The 17024-nt window shown below is 32.9% G+C and overlaps 1 protein-coding gene across 1 annotated transcript in view; it reads right to left on the bottom strand.

Annotated features, from left to right (window-relative positions):
• Window positions 1-1398: 1398 nt before the first annotated feature.
• The window catches only part of LOC117339395 (cytoplasmic polyadenylation element-binding protein 2-like), a 29978-nt gene continuing 14352 nt past the window's right edge, over window positions 1399-17024 (bottom strand). Inside the window, exons 5-8 of the mRNA XM_033900957.1 lie at window positions 12199-12317; window positions 11178-11292; window positions 10303-10484; window positions 1399-9810 (exon numbers count right to left, since the gene is read on the bottom strand). Of these exons, the coding sequence (XP_033756848.1) occupies window positions 9583-9810; window positions 10303-10484; window positions 11178-11292; window positions 12199-12317 (644 nt within the window). The 3' untranslated portion in view covers window positions 1399-9582. The remainder of the gene's footprint in view (window positions 9811-10302; window positions 10485-11177; window positions 11293-12198; window positions 12318-17024) is intronic.

Raw genomic sequence — 17024 nt, 5'->3', positions numbered from 1 at the left:
TGATTCAACAATTTTTGTCAGAGTTATTGCTCTTTGTTTTTTTCAGCATTCTCATCTTGTATTAAGGCTTCATCTCTGTTTATGACTAATCTCTATAAATCAGAACTTTGTAAGCTTCATAAGTATGACATATATATATATGCCGATGTGGCACAGCGGTATAAGCTGCGGGTATTTCTGGCTAGGCGATTGGGTGCCGTAGGTCGTGAGTTCGAGGCCCGGTCAGGGCACGAGTCAAAAAGTTGTCTTCCTTCATCATTTGTGTTGCTAAGTTATATATCTATTTATTAGCACAATGTATCATATACTCTATGTGTTGGTGATCCGAAGATATAGATGAATTTCCTGTCGTAGTTGTACCGAGAGAAATATATATAATATATGATCTTATAGACGACTTCCACAATGATCATGTCAGGGTATCGGGCCGACCATCACTGCACCATTGAAACATTTTTTTTTAAGAACGCCGATGTGGCACAGCGGTAGCGGGTATTTCTGGCTAGGCAATTGGGTGCCGTAGATCGTGAGTTTGAGGCCCGGTCAGGGCATGAGTCAAAAAGTTGTCTTCTTTCGTCATTTGTGTTGCTAAGTTATATATCTATTTATTAGCACAATGTATCATATACTCTATGTGTTGGTGATCCGAAGATATAGATGAATTTCCTGTCGTAGTTGTACCGAGAGAAATATATATAATATATGATCTTATAGACGACTTATATATATATATATATATGCATAATTGTGGTTTCTTTTAAAACAGCAATTTTATATTTTGTTACATTGTTAGACAGCCATCTGGATTTCCATGGTCAGTTGATGACACAATTTCTCAAAAAATACTGGATAGATATACAATGTATTTTAATTATACACACAAGTTTGTCTTTGGCCCTTGTTATCAACTGCAGAAATGAAGAAAAAAATGGCCTCCAGGCAGCCATCTTTAATCTAATTTCAAGAATTTGTTATCACTTGTTCCGATATATTATTTTAAGAATATGCTCACAGGTTTTAATTTGGCCCTAGTTGTGCAATTTCACTCTTGTGTGCAGATATGAAGAACAAAATGGCTGTCTGATGGCCTTCTTGAACTTCATGGCAGAAGTAATCACTTGTCATTTGTTCATTTTTTATTCCAAATTTGGGGCCTCGAGTGAGGAAAATAAAATGCTTGTAATGCTCTGCCCTGCTATTCTGAACTGTCATGTTATATAAACTGTTGGACAGCAATATCCAAAGTTCATGCAGTAGTGATAGAACTCGCGTCACAACCAGTTAAATAATTATCTTGGTATTTACGAAGTCAGTGAAGAAAATCTTCAAATAACCAATTACCCCAGGTACTTAGAATTTTAAGATAATAAAATAATTAGTAAATAATTAGTACAAGAATTACTACTGAAAGTCTTTTATTTGCTGAAGAATTCCTTACACAAAATGTGAAAGTCTTAGAAAGATATTTTTTTAAAAATTAAAAAAAAAATATTTCAAATATCAAGGCAGCAAAACCATGTGACCAATCCAAAAAAGTAACTGATAACACTGAGAATTCCTGGTGCAATACATTTTTGTGTGTGTGTAATTTATCAAAATTAAATACAAAACTATCCTAATTGAAATAAGCCTTCAACACCAGATTTGCTTTGTGATTATAAAAGAATGACTTAGCTTTATTAAAAACATAGAAACATCAGGACACTTTGTAACTCTGCATTCAACAAAAAAATAAATTTGAAAACTTCCCATATACAAACACAACATTCATGAGAAATTGGTCAGGAATACAGATGCATGCAATACCCTCGAAATATATATATATATCTAGATATATATATTGAATTAAAAAAAACATGTAGGTGAACTGACACCAGATGATGATACGTTATGACTGACTACACCACAGGCTTTCTATGGAAGGCTATATCATTGTACAAATAAAGGTTAAAAAAATAATTAACAACAACCACCAGCATTTTACAGTATGCGGCAATTTTTTTATACAATATTTGAACTAAAAAAAAAAGAATTTTATGCAAATTGTTTTACCAATAATACTGTAAGTCAGTTATGAAGCTATGATGTACACCTTCTTGTGTGTAAACTCAAGTATTAAAAATAGTACAGGTATTGCAAAAGATAAAACAATTTTTTGTACTGATTTAATAAATAATTATCACTTAAATGATGTAATGATAAAAAAATCTAAATTAAAAAAATTCTGTGCTCTAAAATAACAAAAGCTGTATAAATTAAAAATAAATATATAGTCACTCTTATAATTTCCTTTAACTATGAAACTAAGCATAAACAATGAAAAATAAGGAGGCAAGTGTACTGCTATATATAGCTCTATATAACATGATACATGTACAAAACAAATCAATAACGAAAACAAAGTGTAACTGTAGATATTGCACTTATGGATAACGTCCCTGATAGTGTGATCACCACCAGGGACAGGAAGAGCAGATACCACACCAATCACATGATACCTCATTCTCTCCAATAAAAAACCCTCACTCTACGATACTAATTAACCCTCACTCTACGATACTAATTAACCCTCACTCTGATACCAATCCTCATTCTCAATACCAACCCTCATAAATTGGGTTACTGGTCACCTGTTCCTCAGACACCGGTATACTGCTCCCCTTGTGACTAACAATGGTGTGTCATCATCGACCTCCATTGGGCTTGTTTACTGATGTTGATATATATATATATGTATTAGCTAACAAAGTTTTCAATGACAAACTTGGATACAAAATGGAGTTTGTCTCTTTGCAGCATGACTAAATTCTGGCAAGTAAGTCTTTGGCAAAGTTGCACATAATCCAAATTTTTTTTATAAAACATTGTACACTGTTTGGCAAATTATGGGCGATTACAAAAAGAAAAAAAAATAATAAAAAAAACCTTTTCTCTGTGAGGCTGAGTGACATCCAGACTAACATACCTCCTATAGGCTAGCATGAAGTATTTTTTTTTGTAAAGTCCAGAGATTTTCTAATTGCTTACAGTTTTTTTCTTCTCTGTAATGTCCAGGTAATTACTGTTGGCCTACATGTGATTTGTATAATTGACTTACAGGCCTAGGAAGAGAAGGGAAATGCCATATATATTATTTCCCTGGGGGTACAGGCAAAATTTCATATACAGTACTTCCACATGCTAGCATATACAGTACTTAAATAGGAAGATCAATTTAAATCCACTCCCACAGAGTACTGTAACAGGGGGCCAAAGGAATTCTGTGAATACTACTATTGAAGTATTTCTCTGAAAGGCTGACAAATTTCATATACAGTAACTCCAGTGACTTTCCAATCGCTAGCAATATGGTCATTACATTAGCGCATGAACTGTCAATATTACCTCCTCAGATTGAAAACAATTTTTTTTTAAAATTTGCATTTTGTTAATATTTATAAATATAAAAGTATAAAGGTCTGACTTTCATCAATTCATTCGCTGATGTTTGCAGTAAGTAGAGGTATCAAAACCTAGCATGCAAGGCAATAGTTTTTTGGGTTTTTTTTTTTAAAAACATGTTTTGTGCATACATGAATATCAGTGAAAAATAAAATCTTCTAATTATTTGTTTATAAAATTCTATCCTAGACAAACATCTAGGCTTGAACATCACCTTTCTACTGTCACACTTCACAATGTAATGCCTAAAATAGTGGCAAGGTATTTAAATACACACAACACACAAGAGTCCTACACTGAGGAACTCGTCACCACTTGTAGATAACAAAAATAAAAGAAATCAGAAGACAAAAGAAATTCAAATGTAATTTCTTTAAACTTCCCACGGAGAACTTGCACAGCTGTGATGTACTGATTCTGAATCCTTCGCTATTATAGTACTGGAATTGTTGTAGAACTATACTACAAAGTACCGCAAGTTCATGTTATATTGAAACCATGTAAAAAGTATGAAAAAATAAATCTAATAAATAAACATTAATCAACTCATATCAAAACAGAAATACAAATTCAAATTTACAAGTAGTGCCCTACATTTCAAGATATATAAAACCATCTAGCAGTACCATTCTACCATAATCTGGGGAATCCTTATAACTTTTACCACAAATACTCTCAAACAAAACCTATCATTACATCATTACCTCCTTGCTGGATCAAAGTTATTAAAGGACATCTAATAATGAAAATTTATAAATGTCGGAAGACAAAGTTCAATTTAAATACTAAATTCAAAAACATTTTTATGCTGTACAGCCCCATAATTCACTAACACCTTTAGTTGAAAGTTCTGCCTTAGGAATAACATGATTTTACTTAAACTATTTTACTATTTCTATCTACTTTAAGTAGGTAAATCTATCAAATAATTTGATGCTTTAAACTAAACACAACTCAAACAGTAAGAATGATACCATTTTCTGCCCAAGACTACCCATCACCCCCAATGTTACACCTGTACCATGTTGGCTTTTAGCAGAACCCATCAGGATTAGGAGCATCACATGTAGTACTCAGTCATATAAGGTTCGCAATTTTCCCCTGAAGAATCACAGATAAAGTTTGAGAGTACCAACCTACAAAAGGCAAAAGGTGTGAGGTATTGTCCTTCAAACACTTGACCAGTATTTTTCCAACTTTGAGGTAGCGTAATCCTCGGCTGAATTGTGATTAGCAAAATTAAACCAATTGTTTTTCTGATGGAAATAAATTGTATCTTACCAGTCATTAGGTTTTGTCTGTGGGAACGAAATTAGAGATTTCAGTTAAAGTTGAACATTTCGATATCATTCACAACAAAATTCAATTTTCTTAACTGATCAGGACTAGTATTTGCTATCACAAAATGTCTGACAATGTGTATTGAAAACAACCAAGAAAACGTCATATAAATAAGGTAAATAAGGCTATGAAAGAAAAAAAAGTAATATAAAAATAGACACATACTGTACAAAAACATAACTCACTACAAACTGTGATATTAGTAAATAAATAATTCCTAGTCAGTCGATAACAAAAAGGCACCAATACCCAATAATGAACCTGCACATAGAAAACTTACTTTAAGATATTAATTAGCTGTCACTCTATTCTGCAGTATTATAATGAGTTATTAGATGGTTCTCCTAAAAGCCAACTCCGCTGCTATTGTTCTGTTACGGACCGCTACAGGCCAGACTTACTGACCAAGACTGGTCAGCAATTCACTGCCTACATGTATTCATTGATCACAGACATGCTAACACTTCCCATAAGGTACTTAACATCAGCCAATCCCGGTTCCCTTTGGACAACATGTAGAAATGTGTATGTAAAATATTCATGAATGGCTACAATATACCAAATTTATACCAGTTACCTCTTTTTTCAAACCAAGCAACTTTATGGACAATTGACTTTTTTTTAAACAAACATTGAATATCAAAAGAAGAAATAAATTTAATAAAAATAAGGTAGTTATTTTAGGAGTTAAATATATATTAAGTTAATGTTAGTATCTTTAATTTTTACATTACAATTTTGTTTGGTATAATAATTCTGGAATGCAAGGTGGGGGAATTCTACATATCAACAATAGTTACTAAATAATTTACATTTAAATATTGTTTTATATATTTTGTATATGCAACAAAATACCATGAATAGATCTACAAAAATCTAGAATATGATCCTCTTTTTTTTTCATTTCCACAAACAGATTTAAATAGAAAAAGAAACTTTCCGTTCAATTCCCTTTTATAGATAAACACAATTGTTACAGAACTAAAGAAACATCTGACCGGAGTAAAACGGCAGTTGTAGATAGTATTTCTCTACAGATCTACACATAAGTAAACCGGCAGTGGAGAATCACAGAAATACAACATTGCTTGTATCAACACAGATAACAGACAGATGGTTAATCAAAAGTACAAAATACAATAACATATTAACAAAGAAATTAAAAAATATAAATTAAGCTTTCCCTTTTTTCATACAAAACAATAGCACCTTAAACAAAAATAAGTCTACCATTTACATTTTTTTTTTTTAATTATTTTGCATCCACTATTTACACATTTTATGAAGTGTAATACAAAAACTGGAATATTACAAAGTGGAAATAGAAAGATACATGCTTTATAACACATGTAACAATGAAATATGTGTACAATTTCGCTATTTCCGCTAATATACAATATTGGACAACATCAAGTTTGATTTTAAAATGATTTCTGTTATGCAATAGTAACAAAAATATGATTCACTCTTTTTTACTGAAATTATATTTGGCAGATTACAGATGAAATAATTATTTGTTTACGTATAAAAAATGTCGAGAATAAAAATAAAAAGGCTTTCTTTTATCATAATTGTTAAACATCATAATTACAGACGGGTATAGTATTTCAAACTGGAAGTGACATACGACATTATCCGTACAGATATTTATAATTACATGAACCCAATTCCATCCATTGGATAGATTACACAATATATGAAGACACCACACCAAACTAAAGTATTGGTTTCTTCCTCAATAGCAGAGTTGAGTGACAGGGATAGCCTCTATACACATAAAAAAGCTATTATATGATCACTGAAGGATAAATTTGTATGTAAGCATGCAGAAAATGTATGATATGTGAAAATATCTGGAATACACCATAATAAATCTCTGAATGTTTATAAACAGGTTTATAATACACAGGTATGTGGATCTGGACTAAGGGGGATAACTTATAAAAGGTGTAACAAACTAATCTATTTTATTTTTTGAGCAAATGAAAACTATGAATTCTTTTCACTACAAATGAAGTTATCTCCTGTTTCCACAACCCAATTAGCTTTATACAGGACATTTACAACTCCTTTCACACATTACATATAAAGAGAAGTAAAAATATTCACCTTCTGATGGTATTTAAATATTTAATAAATTACTCTCTCACATTTTAATAATAAAAAGATCAAACTACACAAACAATCTAGCACTACAGTTTACCATAAAAAAATCGAATGCTGGATTTTCATTTCCTCTTTTATCAAATATGCATCATACTTTTCATTTTTCTTCTGTATGTTTTTGAGCCTTTTTCCCTTAAGCAACAATTAGTTTTAAACTGAAAGTATTAGTCTCTGCAATTCAAGCAATTGAATATGCTTGATTGAATAAATAAAATCTAATATGTACATTGAATCAATTCCAAATATGTGTTCCTTATTCAAATCATTACCACAAAAAAAAAAAAAAAATTTAACCGAAATTAAATCATTGTATTGCATAAATCTAAGTTTCGAGGACTGGAGATGTAAATGATATTAGATTTTTTTTTTAAATCATATAAGGTATCAGCAATTTTAATATGATAAATCAGAATTCTGCAAAGTTTTTCTGTGTGAAAAATGATTCACCGAAGTGACAGAATGAGGTATTTTCAAGTTAGGACATCAATGATAAACCTTGATCTATCACAAATATAAAATAATTTATGAATTCTCAGAGAATTTGGCAGCTCTCTCACTTAATTAAGTGTAATCATGTTTAAAAACCTTCTCACATTTTGTTATAAAAAAATGTCATTGAATATGAAGTGGAGAAAAAAATATCAAAGATTGTTACACTTTGCAGTAATTCCACACACACACACATATACACTGGTCTACGAAATAATGAACCATATGAACTGGACAAAATCACAGTAGAAATCTGTTGAACATGACAAAAGATGTGTAAAACAGTAATTAGGAAACTAATTAACATATAACTTTGCATGCAATAACTTTTTAAAATCTTCAATTTGCACAAAAGTATAAAAATGCCTATATAAACCTTTAAATACAAAATTTAAAATGCTGAAATCTATCAAGAACATGTTCCATCATAAGAAAATTCCCTGCACAACATTTCTACATAGTCACAATTTCTATGTAGTACAATCCAGTAAAAAAACATCAAAATGACCAGAAAATGTATGCCCACTGACGAAAGTGAATCACTTCATTATGACTAGATAGTACTCATTAACTTTCCACTGGAAATACTCTTGTACGTTAGAATGTACACAAACCCTCTCAACTGTAAGAACAGAAATGAACCTTATATTGGACAGGCTATTCATCTTACAGATCCCTATATTAATGGTATGCTGCTATGGATATGCATACCCCTCTTGTATAGTGGGTAAATTCAATTTCTCCTAAATGTAGAAGTTGATATACACACCTTCATATGTATAGGCTAACCTCTCCTAATTTTAAGGGTAAATATTCCTATTTGGTATAATGGGTACATTTACTTTCTCCTGAATTTAGAGAAAATTATACCCATACTGTACACCGAGATGCCAACATCTCTTGAATGTATAAGTAGGCATACCAACTCTTTGGTAATTATCCCTTTCTGTACACACTTTAGTATTCGAACTCTGTATGAAGAGAAAAATCCCTTCCTTGAAATAGTTCATTACTTAATTTGAGCTTTGGATCTCATCAGTGTGGAGTAGACTAAACTCTTATGGATAAGCCAGGCCAACCCATCCAGCGATAAAATGTATACATCCCCTCTACTGAGAAGTTAACCCTTATACATTCATGGAAACTAAACGTCTGCATGTTCAGCAGGAGCTGTGAATTCCGACCGATTGTCTCCAGCCCTAGAACATGCTCCTCTCTCTGTGTGCAGATGGCCATGTCCAGAGGTGTCTGGACTGGCTGTGTGAGACAAGTTGTCATTTAGTAAGTATAGTGCTAACAACATTTTGTGTGTGGACATGTCGTCCACAAAAACATACAAAATTTGAACCACAGCATACCTTTCTAATAGCATGTCAGTTGAAACTGACAGTTTTTTGACTACCTGCAAAAGTATGTTTATAGACGAATTTACTTGCTCTTTCTTATACTGACAAATTAGCGGCAAAATATCATTCATAAATAAAAATATATTCTATTAAATAAGCTATAATAGTTGAATAAATATGATACGAGGCAAAAAAAGTTGAAAATCCCACAAACCATGGTAAAAGACTGACAGAGACCTTAAACCCGATGAAAAGAGCAAATTCCACAACATATTTGTGTAAGTTGTGATGTTGTCATGAACACAAGCTGAACAGCTTTTGGCAATACTGCTATTCTGTACAAGAACCAGACAACAAACAGTATATAATAAGAGCACTAGCCATCTATAACCATACCTCTGCTAGGAGTTCAGGGCAAAGGTTCTTACCCCTTGACTACAAGTAAACACTTGTTGTCCTGTCAATTTGCCAGACACAATCACAGTTTTGCAAGGAGACTGCATAAATATCAAATAACTATATCCACATAATGTTGTGGCAGTGCAGCACTGACGAAATCACAATACAATATTTGTAATAGATATATTAACTCTAAATTCTGACTAAAATAAAAAATATGGATAACAGAATATCTACAGATAAATATATAAATGTTGTTTGTATCAAATGATCTCATAAATACTTCACATTTCAAAATCTAATCATCGCCTTTCCTCTAAATAATATAAATTAGCTTCACCACTTTGAACATTTTTACGAGGCAGTTCTTCACCTTTTCCCAAAAAAATCTGACCATGCCCTAACACCACCGAAATGGTACAGCTCTGGGTCGATCAGCTCCCTCTTTTACCAGTGGCTTATGAAATTCTCTTCCTGGCCGAGAGTGAATCTGGGCCCAACAATGCTCACAATAGTATTGTAAGCAGGTGACGTTCGCACAGAAGAAAGGTGCAAACTTCCCTCCGCATCTGGCACCTTGGCACTCATCACACATTTGGTCATCCAGCACATAGGGTTTCACCTCCACCTGTAGGGAGATCAACTTGTCAATTTAGACTTCAATGGTCATTTCGTACATTAATATATACTTAAAATGTAATTACACATTAACTTAAGCTGCTACTATGTATTTTTGTTTGTCATCTTGTACATTAGTTACACCTCAATGTAAATAATACTTCTGAGTCTAATGACAAGCTACTACCAGTATTTTGACTGCTGATGAGTCAATTAGGTTCTAATTGCTGGTTCACTGAACCCATATGTAAACAGGCACTGTCCATATATATTACACATGTAAATACAGTATATGTGTATAATATATGCAATTCGTTTATTGAGATTTAAAAACAATATCACAAAAGAACAGTACATCAGATTTTAAAATATATATGCATAATATATATGTATTCTATTTACATGTGATATATCTACACCAAGTACTTGTACCTTTTGTCAATACAGGACAAGGTGTGGTATATGTATACCCTTTTGGATCATTATAGAAACTGTAATTTACCCTTTTGTCTATCTCGCCATGCTGGAGCTGGACAAATCTTGCACTGATAGCAGCAATGTAGCTTTGTTGATTGGAGAACGCCACCCGTCCTGCCCCTTTTGGATACTTCAGTTCTGGGTCAGTATCAATCCCTGCGTAGCATACGCCGCCATATAACCTATCCATAATCATTGCCAGCTCCACTGGAACAAAATCAATCCTGATTAAGCAAAACTACCAATAAGCTGGACCCCGCTTCCATCAATGTTCTATAACTTCAGGAAATCCTTTAACTTTAAATTTTCTATAGGAATGCATTTTTGGATTTAAGGAAAAGTCTTTGCTCAATAACTTTTCTTTTATTACGTAAAGCTTTCCTATAGAAAATTTCAGGATTTCCCTAAATGAATTATAACTCAGGCCTGGTATATTACAATGTCAAACTAACTGCAATATCATGATACTATACATTATGCTTTTAGAAGGGGAATTCAAAATTTCATCACCATGGACATTAACATCATATAATAGTCCATGTCATAGCACATTATTCCACTAGATGAGCAAGGTCTTTATGGAAGATGATGTGACCAGGCTGAAGGTAAGATAAGAATACATACTTCTATGGGGGATTTACTTACAGAATTTGAACAATGACATGCAGATTGTTAGTGGCCATTTAAGAAATATGAGTCATAAAAGGATTTCAGGTATAAGGTCGGATACAAATGTAATTTGTCAAGGACACATAATAAAAATAGAGGGGAGTCAGTAATAACTTATATTGGGAACTAGTGAGGTGAACAACTTAACTGCAGCTGACAATGTTTATCAGTGTATGTAAATGAATGTTGAACATTGTCTATGAATTTTTTTTGCAAGTCTTCAAACCATACCTGCTCTCAGTGGTCTGGGAACCCCTCCCACAAAAATAGTTTTCCTCGGGTCAAGTGGCTGGGAACCATCCATCACAAAATCAGAATCACTTAAATTCCATGGCCGGATCTGAACCTATAATACATCATGGCAAGGTTATGTAACATAATTGTAAATTATATAAACCCTACAAAATCTCTGTCAAACAATATCAGTATTGTCAGTTTACAAAACGACAATGGAATTCTGTAATTTTTGAGGAGACACTACCAGAAATGTCAAAACAGTGGTGACAAATTATTGTGAAATCTGACATAAGTATTTTATGATACAAGTTGTGTAATTTTCATGATAACGGTGTTTAACTCATCTAAATGTTTGATAGACATCAACAACCCAGGTACACATTAGATACATTTTGTATATATAAACATTGATAACTTTTAGCATAACAGGGGCTACTCACTCTACTTAACTAAACATATTCTTCACTGAACCTATACTCCTGTACTTGTGATATCACTGAACCTATACTCCTGTACTTGTGATATCACTGAACCTATACTCCTGTACTTGTGATATCACTGAACCTATACTCCTGTACTTGTGATATCACTGAACCTATACTCCTGTACATGTGATATCACTGAACCTATACTCCTGTACTTGTGATATCACTGAACCTATACTCGTGTACTTGTGATATCACTGAACCTATACTCGTGTACTTGTGATATCACTGAACCTATACTCCTGTACTTGTGATATCACTGAACCTATACTCCTGTACATGTGATATCACTGAACCTATACTCCTGTACTTGTGATATCACTGAACCTATACTCCTGTACTTGTGATATCACTGAACCTATACTCCTGTACTTGTGATATCACTGAACCTGTACTCCTGTACTTGTGATATCACTGAACCTATACTCCTGTACTTGTGATATATATAACAACTATAGTTAAAGTTTTTATTTCTAATTTTCCTGTAATTATAGAAATTACTATTTACTGAATTTAGATATTTTACTTACAGGTTTGTCTTTCATTGTAGGACTGGAAACACACCAGTACAATTTGTCATCATCTACAATACAGGATTCTATCAAGGCTTGGACTGACATCTCATCTTGGAACAGTAAAAAGCAGTAACCTGAAATACACAAAGGAAAACAAAATGAGTGCAACATAGCTTGGAGCAACTGATAATAATTCTACATGATCTATGTGGCCATTTTTGATTATTACAAACAACTCATTATGCAAATTTCAACACGAGATTCCATATGCATGTGCCTTTATATCTTACCTATTATTATCTTATCTAAATTTTTAACACATATTAAATCTACAGACCTTTGGTCAAAATCAAATTGAGCAAAATAATGGGTGCTCGCAAACATGACATATCATTCAAGTTGACTATAAATGCCATATATTGAGACAATTCAATGACTACCCTGGTACCCCCAGTGAAAGTAGGCTAATTTTTTGAACAACTGGGAAAGTAAGCTAATTTTTTGAACAACTGCCAAACTACATCTATCAAGTACAGGTATCTGTTTGTTGGGTTAATCATTTTGTAAAAAGCCATGGCCATTTTTGGAAGAGACTCCTTTTAGATGTTGGCTACTATACTACCAACATACAAAAAGCCTGAACAAACAGAGAACTCAGCTTCCAGAGAAACACAAACTGTCTCAGGTAGAGATTGAAGCACACACTTCAAATCTTCAGATCAGGTTGTCTCGGTCTTGTATTCTATTGTGATACAGACTCAGTGATTGAGTAGATATCAATATTATATGTTTTATGGATTTAAGAAATAAGACAAGTCATTTAAAGATTAGATGACACAGATGCCACATTTTATCACAAAGATTAGATGACACAGATGCCACATTTTATCACAAAGATTAGATGACCCAGATGCCACATTTTATCACAAAGATTATATGACACAGATGCCACATTTTATCACATAAATTAACTCATAGGCATTCTATAAAAGATGAGCTGATGGAAGTAATCATATCCAAATATGTAAACTATAATGGCCAATCTGAGGAAACTAATTAAGTCACCTTATACAGAAGGAATCTTAATTAATGTGGTGTAAATATAATTCATACTCAATTTAACCATTCCATGTCCTTCAAATGACCTTGACCTAGCAGAACAGATGTAATATGAAATGACTTCCATCACTGTATATTGATCTACCAAATTGCAGTGTTTAGCTGTATATTGAAGCCCTGATCCTTGGGGCCTAGAATCAATGCCTGCTTCCTCTGTCCACACTGAAGCTTCGTTCAAATTGAAGTGAATCGTCAACACAAACACTAGTTATTGATCCCATCATAACAGCTGGCCAGTGAACACTTCTGTCAGGTCTGGGAGGGGCTCGGGAATGTAACATGAAATATACACACTAGTGTTGCTGAGAAAATACAGGATTACACCCACATGTACTATATCGGGGATCAATCTAGGGATTTTTTACTACCGTTTATGGGTATAGTTTCCCCTCAGGATTTTGTTCCATTTTCCCCCTCAGACTTCTGTTAATTTCACTGAAATATTGTATTTTCCCTCATTTTTATGGCAATAATATTCCCAAATACTCCAGATTTGCTTTCCTAATTAACTATTTGCTGTTTTTACTTGGAAAATGTGTTTTTAAAGCAAAAAACTGAAACGTTGTGATGTTTAAATTCCCCCTTTTTCAGAACTGATTTTCCCCTATGGTCCAAAAAGGGTAGTTTCCCCTAAATTCTAGATTAATCCCTGTATATGTATAGTCAAATAGCTAACTGCAAATGAGCACTGTATATATCACAGTATGCTTGTTAACCAATAAATGTTCATCAGATTGTTTTTATTTGCATTATGAATGCAGGCTAGGTGCCAGATGAATATAATGTTAATTAAGACATATGATTATTCATCTGTCACCCATTTAGATTGCATTGAATTCATATCGGCAGTAAATATAATTTGACAACTGTTCAATTTATTTTTATAATTTCAGAGCTTAATTATTTTGAAATATTCAAGTGTCTATTTATCAAATAATGAAGGTTCTCCTTGTATGTTTACTTACTGCAAGTGCTTTGTGAAAAAAATCATTACCAGCTGGTATCTAAATGATTGATGAAAAGCTATAGGCCCAATATGTGTAATCTGAGTCAATGTACAAAGCTTTGGTGCAATTTAGGTCTGCATGGCACTCAATGACGTCATTTCACTGTCATGTGATCTAGAATGAATCTACAGTTCCGTATATGGGAGACCGCAACACAAAATGGAACTAGATAAACGCATTAACATCACATATTTATCACAGCAAGTTAATATGGTCCTGAAGTCAATTTAGTGCCATCATATCCATAGTTCTAATATAGCACTTTTTTTTCTTTACTACTTTACTACTGTTACCCGACTCTCTATGTAAATATAGATTAAGTATTTTTGACTGTTTCCCTGGAAAATTCCTAGAAAATCGTCACATGCCATCATCAGTCAAAATCATATCTGAATGTGCAGTCAAATGATTACAATGAAGCATCTTTCTGATAGCGATTGCCAACATCTGCTTCCTGACAGTTTGGGGATATATCGGACGAGGGTCTTCTGGATCTGAATCGTAAATGGCTAATGGCTATATCTGTTATTTTTTTATATTGTGGTAGCAAACCAGTTTTTACATGCCTTTAATATCAGTCAACAGTCAAACTTCCCCTTAGGACCTGCCTTAAACTGATGAACTGTTTCGCTAAGGCCACATACAGTTCATCAGGTTGATCCCAGCACCTCAGGGAAAGAGTTTTAACTAATAAGGCATGAAACAACTGAATGCTGTATGTTCAATTCATTTTGATTTTTTTTTTAAATACATTGTAATTGCTTAAATAAAATTATCTTGACAACGAGAGTGTTACATAGGGAGGAAAAGATTTATTGTATATATATATTACAATCTACATCCTGTGATAAACCCTGGAACCAACACATTTGAATCTCTTGACACATGTAGGAGGATGAGCTTATTACAGGAAAGTGAAATTGTATTTGTTGATATCTCTACTGAACCACATAAGATAGGGGTGGGTTAAACATTATATATATATATATATATATATAAGAGTGGGTGTGCGTGCGTATACATGACAAATAAGGTGACTCAGTACATTTCCGTTACCCTAATATAAGCCTAACTGACATTCATCAATTTTTTTATACCAATATTGATATTATGAATAATTAAAAATAGTTCTTGATCATTTCTCGCAAATATGAGTACGTACTTATATATATATTGTTCATTAATAAAGTAATAATTGATTGATAGTTTTACGATAGGTCTGTCTATAGCAAACTATGAGTCCACGGCTACACAAAACATATTAATTAATTAACACTTGAAGTCTCCCAGTCAAACATGTGAAATGAGGATGTACATCATACAATGTAACTGTCATCTATGTGAAACAGTAGGTTGATATCTCCATGAATCACATGTCAGGTGTATGTTATCAGTACAGCAGTATATCACTTGGTAATTGTCAGATCCATCCCCGACTAAAGGTACAACACTTGATTATCAAGCCTAAAACACTTCTACTGCCAAAATATTATTACATTCTCAAGTAATTATGTCTGAATATGAGCAGACTCTAAAAATAGACACTACTGCTCATATTACCAGTAGTAGTAGAAGGCATGCATATCATGGGATACAATATATTTTTTTTAATTCTCCTTTTGAAAATTCATTTATAGATACAAATAATAGGTAGGGATTACAATGGAAAGGAAATTCATCTTACTTAAAATTTTGACAAAGATATTTGTTTTTAATGGCTATGGAATTAAGAATCTCACTCTGACTTGGGTTACTGGGAGGAAGTGCTTCATTATGATAGTGAGAGTATGGATTAGCAGTGCTAAAAATAGAACTGAAGCAAGCACAAGAATGCTGTTGGATGCTCAAAATCTATTTTTACATCAAACACCAGATAAGTTTTACATAGGGAAACAGATGTTATCTTCTGAGGAATAAAGGGTACTCAGGGGGCCTATAATCATGGCTAGTATTGTCCAAGCCACTAGGGCATTACAAACACATAACACGGCCATCAAAAGTCACCAAAGGCAATTCTCATCAATACACCAACATACAGGATATAGCAATCGATGTGGTGTAGGTCCTTCAAGGCACATTCCTCGCAGAATTCTCACAAACTTGCAGTCCATTACTTCATCACAGTCAAATGTTATACACCAGCTCCAGGTACATCATAATTACTATGTTTGCATCATATCCATTCATAACACTTATCCTCCAGAAAATAGCTCCTTCGGGAAATTTAAATGATCACTTTCAGATACCATTATACCTGTCCTAGACACGTTTGTTATAATTTGATGGTATAACAATAAATACAGCTAGTGTCTCTGCTGTTACAGAAAATTATATAATCAATAATGAATCGAGCATATAACATGTAGGAAATATATTTACATAAAGTTAATTTGAGTTTTTAAAATTCATATGTAGCCATACAACAACTCATTTATATAGTTAATGATGAACTAATTTTAGAAATATGGTATTATATATTGAAGAAAAATGTTCAAATAGTAGATAGATATAAGTGCAGCCCTAATATAGCTTGTACATAAAAGGGAAACGTTATTATATTGTTTTATGGCCCATCAATACTTTGAGTCATAGGGGTCAAAGAAAAGGTGTGATAAGTAAATTTGTAGTACATAGTACTATACATACATAGGTCGAGAATGAATTCTTCCTTCAACTGAGATCATGATAATGCATACATATATATAGGAAGGTGAA

The sequence above is a fragment of the Pecten maximus genome, chromosome 12, assembly GCF_902652985.1.
Source record: "Pecten maximus chromosome 12, xPecMax1.1, whole genome shotgun sequence".
In the NCBI taxonomy this organism is placed as follows: domain Eukaryota; kingdom Metazoa; phylum Mollusca; class Bivalvia; order Pectinida; family Pectinidae; genus Pecten; species Pecten maximus.
Note: the sequence above shows the minus strand (reverse complement) of the source record. Positions and strands in the feature narration are given on the sequence as shown.